The 21041-nt window shown below is 35.0% G+C and overlaps 1 protein-coding gene and 1 pseudogene across 3 annotated transcripts in view; one reads left to right on the top strand and one right to left on the bottom strand.

Annotated features, from left to right (window-relative positions):
* Smarcc1 (SWI/SNF related BAF chromatin remodeling complex subunit C1) overlaps positions 1-21041 on the top strand; it is a 152551-nt gene that overhangs the window by 43777 nt on the left and 87733 nt on the right. For all 3 annotated transcript variants that reach the window (XM_026389836.2, XM_026389835.2, XM_026389837.2), the window contains exons 8-11: positions 2071-2146; positions 9261-9386; positions 10743-10864; positions 13326-13450. In XM_026389836.2, coding sequence (XP_026245621.1) covers positions 2071-2146; positions 9261-9386; positions 10743-10864; positions 13326-13450 — 449 coding nt within the window. The remainder of the gene's footprint in view (positions 1-2070; positions 2147-9260; positions 9387-10742; positions 10865-13325; positions 13451-21041) is intronic.
* Positions 15098-15544, bottom strand: LOC144253530 (ubiquitin-conjugating enzyme E2 D3-like; annotated as a pseudogene).

Genomic DNA, 21041 nt, shown 5'->3' with positions numbered 1-21041 from the left:
ATTAGGGGGTGTGTGTGTGTGTGTGTTGCTGGGGATTGATCCTAGGGCCTTGTACATGCAGGGCAAGCACTTTACCAACTGAGATGTATCCCCAGGCCCACTATTAGCATTGTGAGTCTACTCTGACTAGATGGGATCCCCTGGCAGATTTTGTTTGAGTAGTGGAGTTTTATGGACAGGCTGGGATTTCAAAAGGATCATTTTGGTTGGTTTTGTGAAAAATTGACAGGAAGGCAATGGATGAAGCAGGGAAACCAGTGAACACAGTGAAAGATTGAGAAGAAGGTAGACTCTGGACAGTTTGAATGAAGAGCAGTAGAATTTGCTGATGGTTTGATTTTAGGATGCATTTGAGAGTAAAATCAAGAATGTGTCCAAGGATTTTGGCCTGCACAGTTGAAAAAATGGGGTTGTCATTTATTGAGATGAGGTTGATTGACTGTAACGTGCATTATAGCAGTCTGAATTCGTTTACAAATTGAGCTTTAAGTGTGTTAGGTTTGGAACACTTGTTATACTCAAAAGAGGTGTGGAATTGGCTCTTGGATTTATGAGTTCAGAATTCAGAATAGAGGACAGATACAAGATTTTAAATCGTTAGTATTTGTTTGAAGTCACAGGAGTGAATGAAATCACCAAGAAAAGAGTTTTGTTCTAAAAATTGAGCCCTGGAGCCTTTAGTTATTAGAGGTTTGGGGCGAAATCTAGAAATTGGCAACAGAGGTGAAAAAGAGCGGTGACAAGAAGGAACAAACACCAGGTGAAAAGTACTGTTCTGAAGGACAAGAAACACTTTTTGGGAACAAGAACTTGAGAATTCTGTGAACTGAGTTGCCCATTTCAGGCAATATTAAGGCTATAATAATGACTACTGCCAAGGAGATTTCTTGGTACAGTAGTAAAGACAGAACTGATAACTTGTTATAATGGTGTAATGATAGTGTTTTAAAATTACATTCTCAATCTTTTTTTTTTTTGGAAGTCATGGGGATTGAACAAAGTCTTTGAGCATGCTAGTTCAGTGCTCTGCCACTGAGCTACTTCCCTAACTCCTTTAAAAAATTTTTTTAAAATGAATTGAGCAGAATAACAGGATATAAAGTCAATACCCCAAATCAGTTGCATTTTTATATATTGAAAATGAAAATTCTAAAAAGGAAATGAGTAACATCCCATATACAATAGCATCAGAAGAATAAAACTTTTTATTTATTTATTTTTTTTAGTTGTAGTTGAACACAATATCTTTATTTTATTTTTATGTGGTGCTGAGGATCGAACCCAGGGCCTTGCCCGTGCTAGGCGAGCACTCTACCGCTGAGCCACAATCCCAGCCCTAGAATAAAACATTTTGAAGTTAAATTTAACAAAGAAATGAAATATTTATACAATAAAAACTGTAAAACTTTACGGAAAAAAGTTAAAGAAAATATAAATAGAAAGCTATCCCATGTTAAAGAGTTGGAAGGATTAATAGTGTTAAATTATCAATTATACAAAGTGATTTTATAGATTCAGTGAAATGCTTGTTAAATCCTCTTTCCATTTTTTTTTATTGGTTTACTATAGTTGTATATAATGATGAGGTTTGTTGTTACATGTTTGTACGTGTTTACAATATAACAAAAAATTGGCAGTATCACTCCCCAGCACTTCCTCCTTCTCTCTCCACTTCCCACCCACTGGAAATTTTCTCTCTTTCTTTCTGTCTTTTGGTATTAGGAATTTAACACAGGGATGCTTTACCACTGGGGATGTATCCCCAGCCCTTTATATTTTTATTTTGAGACAGGGTCTTCCTAAGTTGTTCGGTCTGGCCTTGAACTTGTGATTTCCCAAGTTCCTGGGATTAAATGCATGGGCCACTGTGTCTGGTTCCTCCCCCACCCCTAAGATAGGGTCTCACTAAATTGTAAAGGCTAGCTTTGAACTTATGATCTTTCTGCCTCAGTCTGTTGGGATCATAGGTATATACCACTGTACCTAGCTAAAATGTATCCTTATTGTTTGATAAAGATTAAGAATGAAATTTGATTCTAATTTGTTTTTTTAATTTTATTTATTTTATAGCTATGATACTTGGGTCCATAGTAATGATGTTGATGCTGAAATTGAAGATCCACCAATTCCAGAAAAGCCTTGGAAGGTAAATGTTTGTTTAAAAAAAATCTTTGATGAAATTTAAAATTCAGCAGATGAGCTATCTTTTTTTCTTTCTTTCTTTTTTAAGAGACAGAATTTTTTTAATATTTATTTTTTGTTTTTTGGTGGACACAACATCTTTTTTTTTTTAATGTGTTTTTCTTTTTTTTTTTTTTTATTGGTTGTTCACAACATTACAAAGCTCTTGACATATCATATTACATACATTAGATTGAAGTGGGTTATGAACTCCCAATTTTACCCCAAATGCAGATTGCAGAATCACGTCGGTTACACATCCACAATTTTACATAATGCCCAATTAGTAATTGTTGTATTCTGCTACCTTTCCTATCCCCTACTATCCCCCCTCCCCTTCCCTCCCATCTTCTCTCTCTACCCCATCTACTGTAATTCATTTCTCTCCTTGTTTATTTTCCCATTCCCCTCACAACCTCTTATATGTAATTTTGTATAGCAATGAGGGTCTCCCTTCGTTTCCATGCAATTTCCCTTTTCTCTCCCTTTCCCTCCCATCTCATGTCTCTGTTTAAAGTTAATCTTTTCTTCCTGCTCTTCCTCCCTACTGGACACAACATCTTTATTTTTTTTAAGTGGTGCTGAAGATCGAACCCAGTGCCCCACGCATTCCAGGCGAGTGCGCTACCGCTTCAGCCACATCCGTAGCCCAAGCTATCTTTGTTAAAAATTAAAGGGCAACAAAGTATGGACCTAGAAAAAAAATTGGGGGGGAGGATATTACAGATTGAACCCAGGAGTCCTTAACCACTGAGCCACAACCTTTTTTATTTTTTGAGACAGGGTCTTGCTAAGTTGCTTAGGGCCTACATAATTGCTAAGTATGGACTTGGACTTGTGATCCTCCTGCTTCGGCCTCCCGAGTCACGGGGATTCTAGTCATGAGCCACTGTGCCCAGGTTTAAAAAAAACTTACATAATCTATTAACCCATCTTAACTCTAAATATTCTTTTAAGGAGATACAGAAAAATGATTGCCCTTTCTAGTCATCCTTTTTAATAGACATCCATAACCTCTTCTCAAGGTCTTGGATGAAATGTCTATATTGATGATGGAGAAGAATCCCAGACCAAGTCAGATTTTGTTTGGAGAGAGCAGTAGAGTTTGAACATCATTGGTGTGTCATTTAGGAAGTTTGGAAGCAGTTCCTAAATGAATTACTATGATAACAGATTTGTTTTATTAACCAATTCTATTATAATGATAAAATTCTGCATTGACCTCCCCCCCCAACATTTTTATTTCTTTTTCTTTTTCTTTTTTTTTTTGTTTTTTGTTTTTGTTTTGGTGATGCTAGGGATTGAACCATGATTTCACGCGTGTTATTTCCCTGAACTTTAAACACAGAAATAATTTTTGCAATTGCAAGAATAGTACAAAGTACTACTTTATACCCATCTCCAAGATTTCTTCTATTAATTCTTTGAAGAAATTTATCCTTTTGTGTGTTTATTTTTATTTGGTAGTTTTGGTGATTAAGCCCCAGGGCCTTGTGTATAGTGGCAACTGCTCTTATCACTGAGCTATATCCCCAGTTTAAATAATTGAATGTTCTGACCTGATTTTATTTCTAATTGTGCTAATCATGTGGCCCTTAGAAAAAAACTTTAGCTTTTATATATGTAAATGTGATTAACAATAACAACAAAAATTCTACTTTTTTGTTGTTGTTGTTTGTTTTTTGAGGTGGGGTCTCACATTGTTGCCCAGATAGGCCTCCAACTTTTTTTTTTTTTTTTCGTGGTGCTGGGGATTGAACCCAGGGCCTTGTGCATAAGAGGCAAGCACTCTGCCAACTGAGGTATATTCCCAGCCCCTGGTCTCCAAATTTTGATCCTCTTGCTTCAGCCTCCTATGTATATAGGACTACAGGTATGCTGTGTTGTGCCTGGCTGAAATAAGGTGTTTTTTTTTTTTCCTTCTTCTCTGAATCTATTTTTTTTTAATTTTGTTTGGTATTAGAGATTGAACTCAGGGGTGCCACTGAATTACATCCCCAGCCCATCTTACTTTATTTGGAGACAAGATCTTGCTATGTTGTCCAGGTTGGCCTCAAACTTGCCATCCTCCTGCCTCCGCTTCCCTAGTCCACTGGGATTACATGTATATGCTACCCACCAGACCTTTTTTGTATGTTTTTGTGGTACTGGGGCTTAAACCCAAGGTATGCTACCACTGAGCTACATCTCCAGCCCTTTTTAATTTTAAGACAGGGTCTCACTAAGTTGTCCATGCTGGCTTTGGACTTGATATCCTTCCGCCTCAGCTGGGGTTATGCTTGGCTTGACTCTTTTTTAAAAAGAATCTTTATTTGCAGTAATTTTAAACTCACAAAAAAAACCATAGGGGGGAAAAATGGTATATTGCATACTTTTGAAATCTTTATCCAGATTTGCCAGTCATTAATACTTTGTTCCTTCTTTGATTTATCATTTAAAATCTACATGTCTTTGTTCTCACCACCCCACCCCCCCAACATTGTTTTTGTTTTTGTTTCTTGGTACTAGGGATTGAACCCCAGGAATGCTTACCCACTCAGCCACATCCCCAGCCCTTTTTATTTTTTTATTTTGAGACAGCACTTCCCTAAGTTGCTTAGGGCCTCGCTAAATTGCTGTGGCTGTCTTTGAACTTGCTGTCCTCCTGCCTCAGACTCCCAAGTCCCTGATATTATAGGCGTGTTCCACTATACCTGGCCCTATCCTTTTTTATTTTTTCATTTTCATACAAGGTTTTGCTAAGTTGCTTAGGGCCTCACTAAATTGCTGAGACTGGCTTTGAACTTGGGATCCTCCTGCCTCTCAGCCTTCCAAGTCCCTGGGCACATGTCCCTGTGCCCAGCTTAAAATTTATTATTTTTATGTGATCAGTTTTTTCCATCTTTACTGTTATTGCATCCAGAATTTTAGTTGGATGTAGGAAAAACCTGCCTTGTTAGGAATTCACATTGTTTTATTCTAGCTGTCACATAGTTTCACCTTTTAAATTTAGATCTCTAATCTGTTTTGATTTTATTCTGATAAAAAGAATGGATCTCATCATGTTCTTTTCAAATGGTTATTCAATTGTTTATATTTAGATACATAATGTATTAAAAAGACCACCTTTTCTTCAGTGATTTGACATTTGCTCTATACTAGGTTTCCATATGTGGTTGAGTTAAACATATTCTCTTAACATTGTGTTTAATGTTTTCCTTTTAGCCTTTAAGGCATTCATTTCCCCCCTTTTTTTACCATTAAACTTCCTACACTATTGTGTACATAAATTTAAAATTTAAAAGTGTATTTTGTGAAAATATTTTAAGTTTTTATATTTTTTCTTTAACTTTTCTTTTTTTAAAATTTGTTTTAATTAGTTACACATGACAGTAAAATGATCTTGACATATCATACATTTGAATCAGATGGGATATAATTTCTCATTTTTCTGAGTGTATAGGTTGCAGAATTACATTGGTCATGCAGTCACGTATATACTCACAGCAATAATAATGTCTATTTTATTCTGCTTACCATTACCCTCTTTCCCTCCGCTCCCTTTTCTTTTTTTCATAATATGTACATCATTAAAGTATTACCTTAATTCCCCCCCCTTCCTAGAAACTGTCGTGCTTATTTGTGCTATTAAGAAAAGTTTGTGTGGGATGGGGTTGTAGCTCAGTAGTAGAATGTACCTTGAGTTCAATTCCCACTACCCCCACCAGAAAAGAGAAGTCTGTTTATACCCATGGTTAAATTATTTATTAGGAAAATGTTAACTTTTCAATGTTGAAATTTTTGCTTAATATGTAAATTAGAGAGGTTTTTAAAACTATTTTCATATACCATATAAAGTTGGTGTTTGGGTCATAAATATGATACCTGCATTTAGAAAACTAGTGAGAAACGTCCCCTTGAGTGACTTTTGTGTGAATTATGTCTGTTTTTTCCCATGATTCCTTAGTATAAATGATTGGAATTGGTAAGTACTTGTGAGGAAGAAGGCAAATAATGACATATTTTTCTTTGATTCTTTTTAGTAAAATGGAATTGCTATTTTTTGTTTGGATATGATTTTTTGGGGTTCTGGGGATAGAATCTGGGCTTTACACATAGTAAGTGTGTATTCTGCCAGGCAACTCCACCTCCAGCTCTACAAGGACTTTTATTTAATTAATTAATTTATTTTAAAAAAAAATTAGTTGATAATGGACCTTTAGTTATTTGTATGTGGTGCTGAGAATCGTACCCAGTGCCTCATGCATGCTAGGCAAGCACACTACCACTGAACCACAACCCCAGCTCTATCTTATTTATTTTTATATGGTGCTGAGGATTGAACTCAGGGCCTTGCACATACTAGGCGAGTACTCTGCTGCTGAGCCACAAGTACTGCTGAGCCCCTACAAGTACTTTTAAAAGTAAATAATGATGATGAGGGGCTGAGCATTTAACTCAGTTAGTAGAGTGCTTGCCTCACATGCCCAAGGCTTTGGGTTCAATCCCCAGCACCACACACACAAAAAAAAGATGATGGGTGGATGCTGCAAGGTTGTAATTCCAGAGACTTGGGAACCTGAATCAGGAGGAACATAAAGTTCAAAGCTGGCCTAGGCAACTTAGCAAGACTGTGTCTCAAAATAAAAAATAGGAAGCACTGGGTTTGTAGCTCAGTGGTAGCATGGCCCCAAGTTCAGTCCCCATTTGCTCCCCATCCCCCCAAAAAAGCCAATAATAACTATAACTAAAAACATCCTGTCAACAATAAAAACAAATTGTAAATATATTAAATCAGTGGGGGTTTTTTACTTTTTTAAAAAATATGTTTTAATTACATGTGACAATAGAATGCACTTTGACACAAATGAAAAATCAGTGTTTTTTTTAACTTTGTTGATCACTTAGCTTTGAGAAATCAAACTAAAGAACTCCCTTCTATTTTCAGTTGACACAACATTTTCCCTTAGTTTAAATAGTTGTTTAAGTACATGGCTTCCATAATATTGTAAATACTATGTTTTGATATAATACGTGAACTCTAAATAACATTGGAATTCATACACTCTGTTCTAAAAATAAATGAATAAAAATGAATGAATAAATGTTCTAAAAATAAATGAACGTGCTCTTTTTTAAAATGTTAAATATGGGGTTGGGGTTGTGGTTCCATGGTAGAGCACTTGCCTAGCATGGGTGAAACACTGGGTTTGATTTTCAGCACCATAGATAAATAAATAAAATAAAGATCCATTGACAACTAAAAGCAAAAATGTTAAATGTTATTTTTTTTCTTCTTGATCCTGTATTTTTATGTTATGTAAATGGACTGTTACTACAGTAGATTATTAGAATACTATTTGTTTTGCTTTATTTTCTGAGATTAGGTTCTATCTTTTGCCCAGGCTAATTTTTGAGCTCCTGGGCTCAAGTGATCCTCCTGCCTTAACCTTCTGAGTATCCAGGACTACAGGTGTGCTCCACGATGCCTAGCTACTAGAATTTTTTTCTTTTTAGAATCTTACTGTCTTATTGTTTATGAGTTCAACATGGGCCTCACTGGCCTGAAATCAAGGTGTGGGTAGGGCTGTGAAGAACACTATTTAATGCTTAGAAGTCTAACCTCTGAAACCTGAGGAATAGGAGCTATCTGCCTTTTGGCAGAAATTTAAAATGGAATTTTTTGTCATTGTCTGTATTATTTTATAAAATAATGCTTGCATATTTGTATTCCTAAAGAAGATTTGATAATTATGACAAACGCAGCACTTAATTAAAAAAATTTAATTATTGAATATAAAATAGTGAAATAAGTGATTATTAAAGAAATATCTAGGAAATTACTGTAAGCTTTGAAGTGACACTTTTGTTTGACCTCTTTCTTTCTCTTTCATATGTAACCATTATTTTAAATATTTTTTTTTAAAAGAGAGAGTGAGAGAGGAGAGAGAGAGAGAGAATTTTTAATTTTATTTTTTAGTTCTCGGCGGACACAACATCTTTGTTGGTATGTGGTGCTGAGGATCGAACCTGGGCCGCACGCATGCCAGGCGAGCGCGCTACTGCTTGAGCCACATCCCCAGCCCCTATTTTAAATATTTTAATGATCTTTTTTCCACAATAATTTTACCATATATAGGATGTATAACAGCATATATCTTGTTCTTATTTTATTTTGCTTATGTTAAAAGCTTGAATATCAATAGAGTTATATGTTTTTATGACTTTTTTTTTTTTTTTTTAATTTGGGATTTAACCCATGGGCATTTTGCCACTGAGCTACATTTCTAGCCCTTCCTGGAAAAGATCTCTACAGAAGAATATATGTACTTGATGGTCTCTATGACTATGCTCATTTTTCATTATGTTTGATTTAATTTACAGTGTTATTGATTGCCCAAACCTAAAGATATCCTTTTGGCCTAGAGCAATAGCTGTCTTTGGTTCTGTGCAGCTGAATTTTTTTTATCAGTGTTTTTTCATGAAGATAATGATGACATGATTATCAGTTTTGGCATTTTAGCTATCAATATCTCAGTCTAACCCAAGGTACTGTTCTTTTCTTTTCTTTCTTTCTTTCTTTTTTTTTTTTTTAAGAGAGAGTGAGAGAGAGAGAATTTTTTTAATATTTATTTTTTAGTTCTCGGCGGACACAACATCTTTGTTGGTATGTGGTGCTGAGGATCAAACCCGGGTCGCACGCATGCCAGGCGAGCGCGCTACCGCTTGAGCCACATCCCCAGCCCTCTTTTCTTTCTTTTTTTAAAAAAAGTTTTTTTTTGTACTTGTAGATGGACAGAATGTCTTTATTTTATTTATTTTTATGTGGTGCTAAGGATCAAACCCAGTTCCTCACACATGCCTGGCAAGCGCTCTGCCTCTGAGCTATAGCCCCAGCCCTTCTTGTTCTCTTTATTCAGTGAAAGAAATGGAATAAAAATTAGAGAAGTTTAAGTCACATCTCATCATTTCTAGTAGTATGTTCTTAATATATCTTATGTAATTGAGGATTTGAAAATAATCAGGTTCATTCTGAATAACTTAAAAGATCAAGTGATTTTATTATTTATATAGATATTTATGTTTTGATGTGATTTTAGGTTCATGTGAAGTGGATTTTAGACACTGACATTTTCAATGAATGGATGAATGAGGAGGATTATGAAGTGGATGAGAACAGGAAGCCAGTGAGTTTTCGTCAGCGAATTTCAACAAAGAATGAAGAGGTATTTTATTTGGAACTCTTTCTCACCGGTAGATGTTTTGTCTTTCTTTCCCTAAATGTTATATCTTCATTGATAAACTCACATGCAGCAGGCATTATATACATGAAAAAGTTCCTAATATAGCAGTAACAATCATCTCAGAAGCTGTCATCCCCTTAGAAAGGCATGAAAATCTCAGAGAGTTATTAAGAATTAAAGTGACCCATGAAGTATAATGTAGCAATGGTAAAGCTGATATTTTTCCTGTAGATCTGAGTTTTAATTTTATATTCCAATTATCATTATAACATTATTTAACCATAGTTTTACTTTTTTGTTTAATATCATTTAGTAGCTTTGTTATTGCATAGACAGTAGTTAATAAAAGTACATTTTTTTTAAAGGTCTCATAGTTAAAGTGCAGTACTACTCTTAATAAGTACATGCACTTAAATATTTACCTCAGATTCCTTATAGGTCACAACTTGATGGGTAGATTTGTCATTTTAAATAGACTTGAGATGGTGAACAGAGTGTGTTACAGATGGGTTTGAGGCAGTGTAATGAAGACACTTGTGGTTCTAAAATCATTTTCATTAGAAACAGTTAAATATTTTGTTTTTCCTTTATGTTTTAGTTTTTTCAAAAGTCTTTGAAACATGGTTATTTTTTAAACCATTAAAGTATTAAGCACATACACAAAAAACACTGTATTCAGGGTGGGTGCCTTTGTATAAATAAATAAAATGCCTGTAAGATAACATCTTACAGTCATATATGCTACTGTTCCTATGTATGAGCTAAAATGGTGTACCAGCACACCAGTAGTTGTTGAAACAAAATATGATGTCAAGAAGACTCACAGTGGTAGCATTTACTCTCCACCCTGAGTAAACAGCCATACCAGATTGATTCCTCTGTGTGTGTGTGTGTGTGTGTGTGTGTATAAGCTACAATCCTAGTTCTAATGTATAATAGTACATTTTCATAGGATCATTTGGCCTGTATTTTTATTTCATTGTTTTAATAGTTTGTTTCATATTTTTCTAGCAGTTATTGAAAATGCTTTTTCCATCTGGAGGTGCAGAATGTGAACAGTAACAGTATTTAGTTATGCAAGGTTCAGGCCTGTCCTTGTTACAGCAAAATTTGAGTGTCTATGGGATTGTACTGAGAGTTCCATTGATGATGAAAGGTCAGAAAAGTCTCTTCATGGCTAGTGGTCTTTAGATGCTTAATGTCATACTTTTTCTTTTTTCTGAACTAGTGGGTTTGTTGCTATCTTTGTTTATGGAAACTCACCTTTGCACAAAGGTTTACTGAAACCGAGGACTCAGCAAAGTTCGCTGGTATTTATTTTCATTTATTTCTTCCTAGCCAGTCAGAAGTCCAGAGAGAAGAGATAGAAAAGCATCAGCTAATGCTCGGAAGAGGAAACATTCACCTTCACCTCCCCCTCCCACACCTACAGAATCTCGGAAGAAAAGTGGGAAGAAAGGGTAAGAACTCCAACGTGATTTAGAAGGCATTAAAACATATTCTGAAGGACTTTTCAGATTTTTACATTTACATTGGAAGATTTACTAAAAGTAAGCTGTACTTTGACTTATTTGGAAACCTTTTTTTTAATAGCTTGTCTTATTATGAGATGGTATCTTATAGGCATTTTATGTTTAGTTTATACAAAGGCACCCTGAATAGAGTGTTTTTTTGTATGTATGTATTGAGAATGTGGTTGGCAAGGTGTTTAAGAAATCGCATTTACCATAGTCTATATTTTTCTCTGATTTTATCACCTGTCCCTTTAGTGATTACATTAACTCAGAAAGACGAGTATGTGGCTGTTTAGGGAAGTTTAAAAATCTCTTATTTCATATATTAATGAGCCAGTCATGGTCTTAAAATTTGTGATTTTGTTAAGACCACATATATTGAGGCACAGAGATTAAAATCATACAAATATATTTTCTTAATGATGTTTTTGGGATAAACACTTTAGATTTCTGCCTCTTGCTGTGGCTGTTCAGAGATATCCGAGGTACCTGAAATTTTTTTAGAAGAAGTCCTAGGGATTGAACTGAGGGGTTCTTTACCACTGAGCTAAATTCCTTATTTTTATTTATTTATTTTTCTTGAGATAGGGTCTTATTAAGTTGCAGAGACTGACTTGAACTTATATTCATCCTTCCTCATGCTTCTGTGTTTCTGGATTACAAATTTGCGCCACTGTGCCCATTTTGTGTGACAGCTTTGTAAGGAATGCCTTTATCAACTTTTCCCGGTGATCCAGGCCTAAAGTCAGATATCCAACTGTTCCTGCTTATGAGCAAAAATGGGGTGCCAGCACACCAGTAGTTGTTGAAACAAAATATGATATCAAGAAGACTCAAAGTGGTGGCATTTACTCTCCACCCTGTTTATACAGCCATACCAGACTGATTCCTGTGTTTGTATATATGTATGTTGATTACATACATTTGCCTTCTAATGGCACACTTTTCATATTTTAAGTTTTTCCATGAAGACTAAGATTGTAACTCAGTGGTGGAACATGTACTTCGAATGCATGGGTCCTGGGTTAAATCCCTAAAATTTTTTCTTTGAATCCTGTATTTAATCAGAACATTTTGAAATCTGTTTTCATAACCTTTGTTTTGTTCATCTTCCCTGCGTCTTTTCTTCCTTTTAAAAATATTTTATCTCTTGGACACCTTTTAGATTTGTAGGCTTCATTTTTTATTGTTGTTGTTCATTTTTTATGTGGTGATGGGGATTGTACCCAGGGCCTATGCATGCTAGGCAGGTGCTTTACCACTGAGTTATCTCCCCAGCCGCTCATCATGCAATTTTTAATTTGAAAAAAGTTTTTTTACTTGATGTGCTTTATTCTGACCCATACCAATATGTTATCTCTCAAAGAGAACTTTGAGCATTCTCTCTTCAATGAGGGACTCAGGCTGGTCCATCATTCTGTCTCCCTAGATCTTACTTCATTCACTTTCACTGGCAGTGCACTTACTTCATTCACTTTCACTGGCAGTGCACTGTAGATTACTCTCCATTGCATCTCCAAACAAATTATTTTATATTTATGTTTTTGCTTATGCTTTTACGCTTTACTCTAAAACATTGCCTTATCCTTAATAAATTATTGCACATTCTCAAAATTTCAGCTCACTTACCACTTTTTTCTCTGTGATATATTTTCTTCTTACTTTTATTAATTTCTCTATATTTCCATGTTCAGAAGTACCGTACTGTTAATGTATTTCTAATTACTTCTGTCCTATATTCATTGTAATTATTCAAGATAAGGAAATCATTCCTATTTTTATTCATTTTTTTTAATATTTATTTTTTAGTTTTAGGTGGACACAGTACCTTCATTTTATATTTATGTGGTGCTCAGAATCAAACCCAGCGCCTCACACATGGTAGGCGATCGAGCTACCACTTGAGCCACATCCCCAGCCCTTTATTCGTATGTTTTAAAAATGATTTGAATTGTCAGGGAAAGAACAAAGGTAATTTTTACAAAAAAGAATGAGTACCATACTCAGTTTCTGGTATTTGGATGACATAAAAAGCCAGGAAAATATAGCTGTGCATATCTTTGAGAAAATTTCTTATGTGATTTGTTTATAGTCTGTGAGAAACTATGCCATATTCCTTAGCAGGTATTCTTTTGTTGTACTAACTGAAGCTTCCTTTAAGATAATGCCTGCAATTTGAATAGTAAGATTTCTGTGCCCATTTTTTATATCCATTACCTTTTAATTTTAATTTTTTTTGGCTGATTAAATGTATCTTCAGTAAGATGTGTATAATTTGTTTGATTATTACCTGTTTAAAAGTGATTTGTAAGTGTAGATTTTAACAATAATGTAGAACCTCAGGAATGGTTTGGTATAATTAGCTATAATTGGTCTTGTTTATATTTTATATACCTATGTGTTTCAGCCAAGCTAATCTTTATGGGAAGCGCAGAAGTCAGAAAGAGGAAGATGAGCAAGAAGACCTTACCAAGGACATGGAAGACCCAACACCTGTACCCAATATAGAGGAGGTGGTACTCCCCAAAAATGGTTTGTATTCTGATAGACCTAATTTCATCATGAAATAATTCATTTTTTGCTTTGAGTCCATAATTCTCAACTTTCAAATATGAATAAATTTCTACTTTTGGTATTAACTTTTTTTCAAATTCCCTCTTTCCCAGTCACTTATTTTCTTTTCAATTAATTAATTAATTTATTTTACAGGAGTTTCCCAGTCTTTTATGATACTTTTTCCTATTTGTTTATGGAGAAAATACACCGTGATCCACAATTTACCTAACTTTAGAAATATTTAAAGTTAATATTTTTTAAAAAATCACAACAGAATTACTATTCACATTAAAAACTGGAAAACATTTATGTATAGTTTAAACCTATTTAATCTCTAGGCATTGCTTTATGTGCATATAATATTGAAAACTTTCTGTATTGAATTTTGTAAGTTTAGTGTTGTGAACTTGAGTTATTGTGATGTAAGTTTCAGACTTCAATGTAATGAAGCTCAAAGTATGGTTTAAATATTTATAATTTTTTAAAGTGACCATCACATGTTTGTGATCTCAGTGAGCCTGTAATTAAATTTTTAAAAATAATGATCAGCACATTTTAGGGGAAAAGATATAAACGACATTTAGTTTACTTATTTATACATCATCACTATTTACCTGTATTGTGGAGGAGGCCCATAAATTGGAAACCACATATGTGAAATGGTGAATTTTATAGTTCTCATATTACCCATTCAGTTTTCCAATGCAAAATTTCATTATGGGGCTACAAACTCGAGGTTTGAAATCTACACAAGAAATTAGATCATTAAAATTGCCAATAGTTTTTTTTTTTTTTTTTTGGTTTATGCAAGTTTATTAAAGAAAAATAAATCAATTACTAGCAGAGCTATTAGTTGATCACTCATCCATTGACAACTTGCATTATTTATTCAGTGCTATATTAAACAGTGTATTGGAGGATAGATTAACTAATAGGTCCAAGCCTCCTAACAATTTAAATGAAAATTACAAAATGTTTTGAGACCCTATTTTGGAATACAAAGGGTATTTGACTTCCAATTTCCATTCTCTGTAGAACAAGAACAGGTCATTCCTTTATGGACATGCATAAAATACATCACATTTTCTGTTCTGCTGATGCTATAAATCCAATACCAATTCTCCAGCCACATCAGTTATGAGCATAAAGTATAACATGTAACCTCAAATCTCTAACAGTGGAAGGTTTAAACAAAATGGATGCTGCTAGAATAATGCTGCTTCCTTTGATGTGACAACTGAGCGTCTATCTCCCTCCCCCTCAGATGATTTCTTCAGCATGTTAGAGCAGTGAGGAATAATGGTTTAGTCTCATAACCAAGTTAGAGTGAAGACATTGGCCACATAATACACATGCTCCATTTTTTTAAAAAAATTCTGAATCTTGGGAAACTGTTCTTTTTTAACTACTTTACAGTTTCTAAAAGCAGTTATTGTCCAAAGCTGGAAGAACTTAAGTCTTCTCAGATGAGCATGTGAATGAATGGAGGGAGGTAAACAAAAAGTAAAATTAAAAATGATGAGGTCTGATAGGGGAGCAGCTGGATAAGAAAAATCAAAAAAGGAATAGTAATTTAAAGTTTATTCCAGCTATAATGCAGGTTATTCTGACTTTAAGGTAGCATCACATGGTATACTTCTGGGTCCATTCCTGAGATATTCTGTTGTACTTATCTCTGTTTTATAGATCCATGCAATCTCTGGCACTAAAGGGTCATCTGGGTTTGGATCACATAGCAGTGAAAAAATGGATAAAAGAACTTTAGAAATAGTTAAAGCAGGAGACTATTGTGATCTTAGAATATCAAGACAAATGCTGCCATTAGTGTTAATATTTGGATGATAAATTCTTGTTGTAAATGCAACCTTAGGTGGTTTGAAGTCTGTAGGGAAATGAATTGTCAAAAAGAATACATCACCATGATATGGGCTATCATTAGGTCCCATAATTGTGGCTTGCCAGTGAAACATATCATCCCCAACTGGACCTGCAGAACATTGTGCTGGAGGGTCACGGGCCAAATCACTAAGTTCCTTATTAATCCGTTTCAGCGCCATAGTCTGTGCTTTTCGTCTGACTCCTCACTATCTCCCTGTGTGCTCAAAGGTCCAGCCAAAACTCTTGATTATCTGGGCGGTGGGGAAGGATTGTCTCACACCAGCTGTGCCAGACATAGGCGCAGAGGGGCCAGGGCCTCACTCGAGCTTCGGGTGGCAGGATATAAAATCAACACGCATAAATCTAAGGCATTCCTGTATATCAGCGACAAATCTTCTGAACTGGAAATGAGGAAAACCACCCCATTCACAATATCCTCAAAAAAAAAAAATAAAATAAAATACTTGGGAATCAACCTAACAAAAGAGGTGAAAGATTTATATAATGAAAACTACAGAACCCTAAAGAGAGAACTAAAAGAAGATCTTAGAAGATGGAAAAATATACCCTGTTCATGGATAGGCAGAACTAACATCATCAAAATGGCGATATTACCAAAAGTTCTCTATAGGTTCAATGCAATGCCAATCAAAATCCCAACTGCATTTCTTGTAGAAATAGAAAAAGCAATCATGAAATTCATATGGAAAAATGAAAGACCCAGAATAGCAAAAGCAATTCTAAGCAGGAAGTGTGAATCAGGAGGTGTAGCGATACCAGATTTCAAACTGTACTACAAAGCAATAGTAACAAAAACAGCATGGTACTGGTACCAAAACAGGCGGGTGGACCAATGGTATAGAATAGAGGACACCGAAACCAATCCACAAAATTACAACTATCTTATATTTGATAAGGGGGCTAAAAGCATGCAATGGAGGAAGGATAGCATCTTCAACAAATGGTGCTGGGAAAACTGGAAATCCATATGCAACAAAATGAAACTGAATCCCCTCCTCTCGCCATGCACAAAAGTCAACTCAAAATGGATCAGGGACCTTGATATCAAATCAGAGACTCTGCGTCTGATAGAAGAAAAGGTTGGCTCCGATCTACATATTGTGGGGTCGGGCTCCAAATTCCTTTATAGGACACCCATAGCACAAGAGTTAATAACAAGAATCAACAAATGGGACTTACTTAAACTAAAGTTTTTTCTCAGCAAGAGAAACAATAAGAGAAGTAAACAGGGAGCCTACATCATGGGAACAAATTTTTACTCCTCACACTTCAGATAGAGCCCTAATATCCAGAGTATACAAAGAACTCAAAAAATTAAACAATAAGAAAACAAATAACCCAATCAACAAATGGGCCAAAGACCTGAACAGACACTTCTCAGAGGAGGACATACAATCAATCAACAAGTACATGAAAAAATGCTCACCATCTCTAGCAGTCTCTACCATCTCACTCCAGTAAGATTGGCAGCCATTATGAAGTCAAACAACAAGTGCTGGCGAGGATGTGGGGAAAAGGGTACTCTTGTACATTGCTGGTGGGACTGCAAATTGGTGCGGCCAATATGGAAAGCAGTATGGAGATTCCTGGGAAAGCTGGGAATGGAACCACCATTTGACCCAGCTATTGCCCTTCTCGGACTATTCCCTGAAGACCTTAAAAGAGCATACTACAGGGATACTGCCACATCGATGTTCATAGCAGCACAATTCACAATAGCTAGACTGTGGAACCAACCCCGATGCCCCTCAATAGATGAATGGATAAAAAAAAATGTGGCATTTATAAAAATGTGGCATTTATACACAATGGAGTACTACGCAGCACTAAGAAATGACAAAATCATGGAATTTGCAGGGAAATGGATAGCATTAGAGCAGATTATGCTAAGTGAAGCTAGCCAATTCCTAAAAAAACAAATGCCAAATGTCTTTGATATAATGAGAGCAACTAAGAACAGAGCAGGGAGGAAGAGCAGGAGGAAAAGATTAACATTAAAGAGTCATGAGGTGGGAGGGAAAGGGAGAGAAAAGGGAAATTGCATGGAAATGGAAGGAGACCCTCATTGTTATACAAAATTACATATAAGAGGTTGTGAGGGGAATGGCAAAAAATAAGGAGAGAAATGAATTACAGTAGATGGGGTAGAGAGAGAAGATGGGGGGGGGATAGTAGAGGATAGAAAAGGTAGCAGAATACAACAGTAACTGTTATGGCATTATGTAAAATTGTGGATGTGTAACCGATGTGATTCTGCAATCCTTGTAATGTTTTGAATAACCAATTAAAAAAAAGAAAAAAGAAAAAAACTGGGAGTATAACTCAGTGATAGAGGAGTTCAATTCTTCATGTTGCTAATTAAGTTAGAAATATGAAACAAAAATATGATTAAAATTAATACTATTAATATTTTTATTATATAGACTTCTCTAGCTGTAAATTCATCATAATTTTGCACAGGCATTGAAACCAGTGTTGTAACAGAAAGCAAAGAAACCACAGAAATATCATTGGATAAATTATATTTTCAAATTAAATCAAGTTTTTTATATATATATATATATAATTTTTAAGTGAGAGAGAGAGAGAGAATTTTTAATATTTTTTTTTAGCTATGGGCGGACATAACATCTTTGTTCGTATGTGGTGCTGAGGATCGAACCCCCCCGGGCCGCACGCATGCCAGGCGAGTGCGCTACCGCTTGAGCCACATCCCCAGCCCTTAAATCAAGTTTTGAACTGTAACAAATTGTATAAATAAAATGAGAGTCAACAGACTCCTGACTAAAATAATATTTCCTCAAAAAAAAAAAAGAATTTATAGCTAGCTCTATTTTTGCTATTCATCTTTTGTCTTTTGGAAAGAAGTCTTCAACTTTGATACAATATAATGGATTAGTTTTCCTCCATGATTTGTGCTATTTGCATCTCTTAAAATATCCAAAAGATATTTTCAACTTTTTCCTAGTGACTTCATTTATCCTTTCAGATTTGGATCTGAATCTCTTTCGCTTTTATTTATATAGATGGCTGTTTTTGTTGTTGTTGTTGTTGTTTTGTTTGGCATTGGGAATTGAACCTAGTTTATCAGTGAGGACTCATCCCTGGCCATTTTTTGAGACAGGGTCTTGCTAAGTTGCTTAGGACCTTGCTAAACTTGGAATCCTCCTGCCTTGATCTCCTGTGCCACTGGGATTACAGGTGTGTGCCACTGCACCTGGCTTTTTATGTTTTTCTTTGAATAATTTATCATATTTGAGCTCTTTGTCGGATGCATGTAGTGTATTTTCTTGCAGTTTATGTCTTATCCTTGTTTTTTCTGTATTTGTAGTGTGTTTTAAAATCTACTTCTCGACATTCAGGTATTTGGTTTTTCTAAGTCGATTTATAAACAATTCAAGCCCCCACTCATAGTGGCTTGCTTTTTCATTTCCTGATACTTTATAGGGCATGTATTCTTTTTTTTTTTTTTTTTTTAACTTTTTTTTTTTTAATATTTATTTTTTAGTTATTGGCGGACACAACATCTTTGTTTGTATGTGGTGCTGAGGATCGAACCCGGGCCCCATGCACGCCAGACGAGCGCGCTACCGCTTGAGCCACCTCCCCAGCCCCTAGGGCATGTATTCTTAATTTTGATGAAATTGAATCATTAACATTTCTTGTGTTCTAAGATATTTTTACCTTAGATATTTAAGATATTTTTTCCTATGTTTTCTTTTCTTTTCTTCCTTTTTTTTTAATAGTTGTAGATGGACATCATGTCTTTATTTTTTTTATGTGGTGCTGAAGATCGAACCCAGTGCTTGGCAAGTACTCTGCCACTGAGCTACAGGCCCAGCCCTGTTTTCCTATGTTTTCTTGTAGAAGGTTTATACTTACTACTTTAAATTAGATCTGTGATCAAACTTTCAGTATTTTTTGAAATAGAGGTCAAAGTTTATTGTTTTCCTATCTGGTCCATTTGCTGTAAAGATCCTACTTTATTGATTGAATAATCTTTATCCTTTTTTAAAAATCTTTTGAGTGGATCTACTTTTAGATTCTGTGTTAATAAGATTTCTGTGGCTGTGTCAAAATATCCAAGAAAGATTTTTGGCTTATGGTTTCAGTCCACAGTTGTTTGACCCTATTGCTTTAGGCTTTTGTTGAGGAAGAGCATTATAGTAAGAAATTCATGTTGGAACAGAGATGCTCACCTCTTGGTGCCAAGTAACAAGAAGAGAGGGAGAAAGAGAAAGGATCCAGAGGTGGGTACGGTGTTAAGATACACTTTTTAAGTGACTTTTCTGTTACTTCCTGTCTAAGTAGGTTTCATCTACTTCCTAATGAAGCCAATAGTTAGGGACCAAGCCTTCAACCTTTGGGGAATATTCCAGATCTAAACTATGACACTGTTTTTTCCACCGGTGTATTTTTACTGGACCCAGTACCACAGTGCTTTATTGATATAACTTTTACTCAAGTTTTAAAATTAGGCAGTTCTCCATCTTTGTAAATCCTATTCTTCAGGATTGTTTTTGCTATTTTAAATTCTTGGCTGAGTCACATAAATTTTAGAACCAGCCTTTTAGTTTCTCAAAGCCTACCAAGGTTCTGATTGAAATTAAAGTCATTTTAAATGGGCATTTGAGGGAGAATTGATTTAACATTGAATATAATACTATATGAGTATGTCACATGTTTACCTTTACATAATTATGTTTCTCTTCAGTATTTTATGTGTTTCAGAGCAGAGGTCTTTCATATATTTATAAAACATTTTTAAAAAATTTTTTTTAGTTGTTAGTAGACCTTTATTTTATTTCTATGTGATGCTTAGAATGGAACCCAATGCCTCACAAATGCTAGGCAAGTGCTCTACCACTGAGCCACAACCCCAGCCATTTATAAAACTTATAATTCACTATATGTGCTTAAATGTTTATATATAACATATTTGTGTGTGTATATGTGTGTATTACTGAGAATTGAACCTAGAGGACTCTACCACTGAATTCCATCCCCAGTCCATCAGTGTGTATGTATATGTGTGTGTGTGTGTGTGTGTGTATTTTTTTAGTTGTAGATGGACACAATATATTTATTTTTATGTGGTGCTAAGGATTGAACCCAGTGCCTCACACACATGAGGCAAGTGCTCTACCACTGAGCTACAACCTCAGCCCGATCATTAATATATTATTTAATGCAATTTTTTATGGGAGTGTTTTTTTTAATATTTCTGTTGTAGATGGACACAATACCTTTATTTTATTTATATGTTGTGCTCAGGATCAAACCCAGTGCCTCACATGTTCGAGGCAAGTGCTCTACTGCTGAGGTATAACTCCCAGCCCCATCTTTTGTTTTGGTTTTTACCCTATTACACCAACTTCTAGTTATACTGTGACACTTCTATACTTTTAAGTAACAATGATAAAAACATTTTTGCTTTTTTTAAACCTGTTTTGGGGAGTATACCTTTAATATTTTACCATGAAGAATGATGTTACCAGTTGATAGAAAATGCTCTGTCAAATCAAGGAAGTTTATTTTATTCCTATATTACTTTTGAGATTTTTATTATGAATGGTTGCTGGATTTTTACAAATTTTTTTCTGCATTCATTGATATAATGATATGATTTTTCTCCTTTAATCAATTAATGTAATTATGCTGAAATGAT

Source organism: Urocitellus parryii, chromosome 3 (genome assembly GCF_045843805.1).
Source record: "Urocitellus parryii isolate mUroPar1 chromosome 3, mUroPar1.hap1, whole genome shotgun sequence".
NCBI classification, from domain to species: Eukaryota; Metazoa; Chordata; class Mammalia; order Rodentia; family Sciuridae; genus Urocitellus; species Urocitellus parryii.
This window is presented reverse-complemented; position numbering and strand designations above follow the sequence as displayed.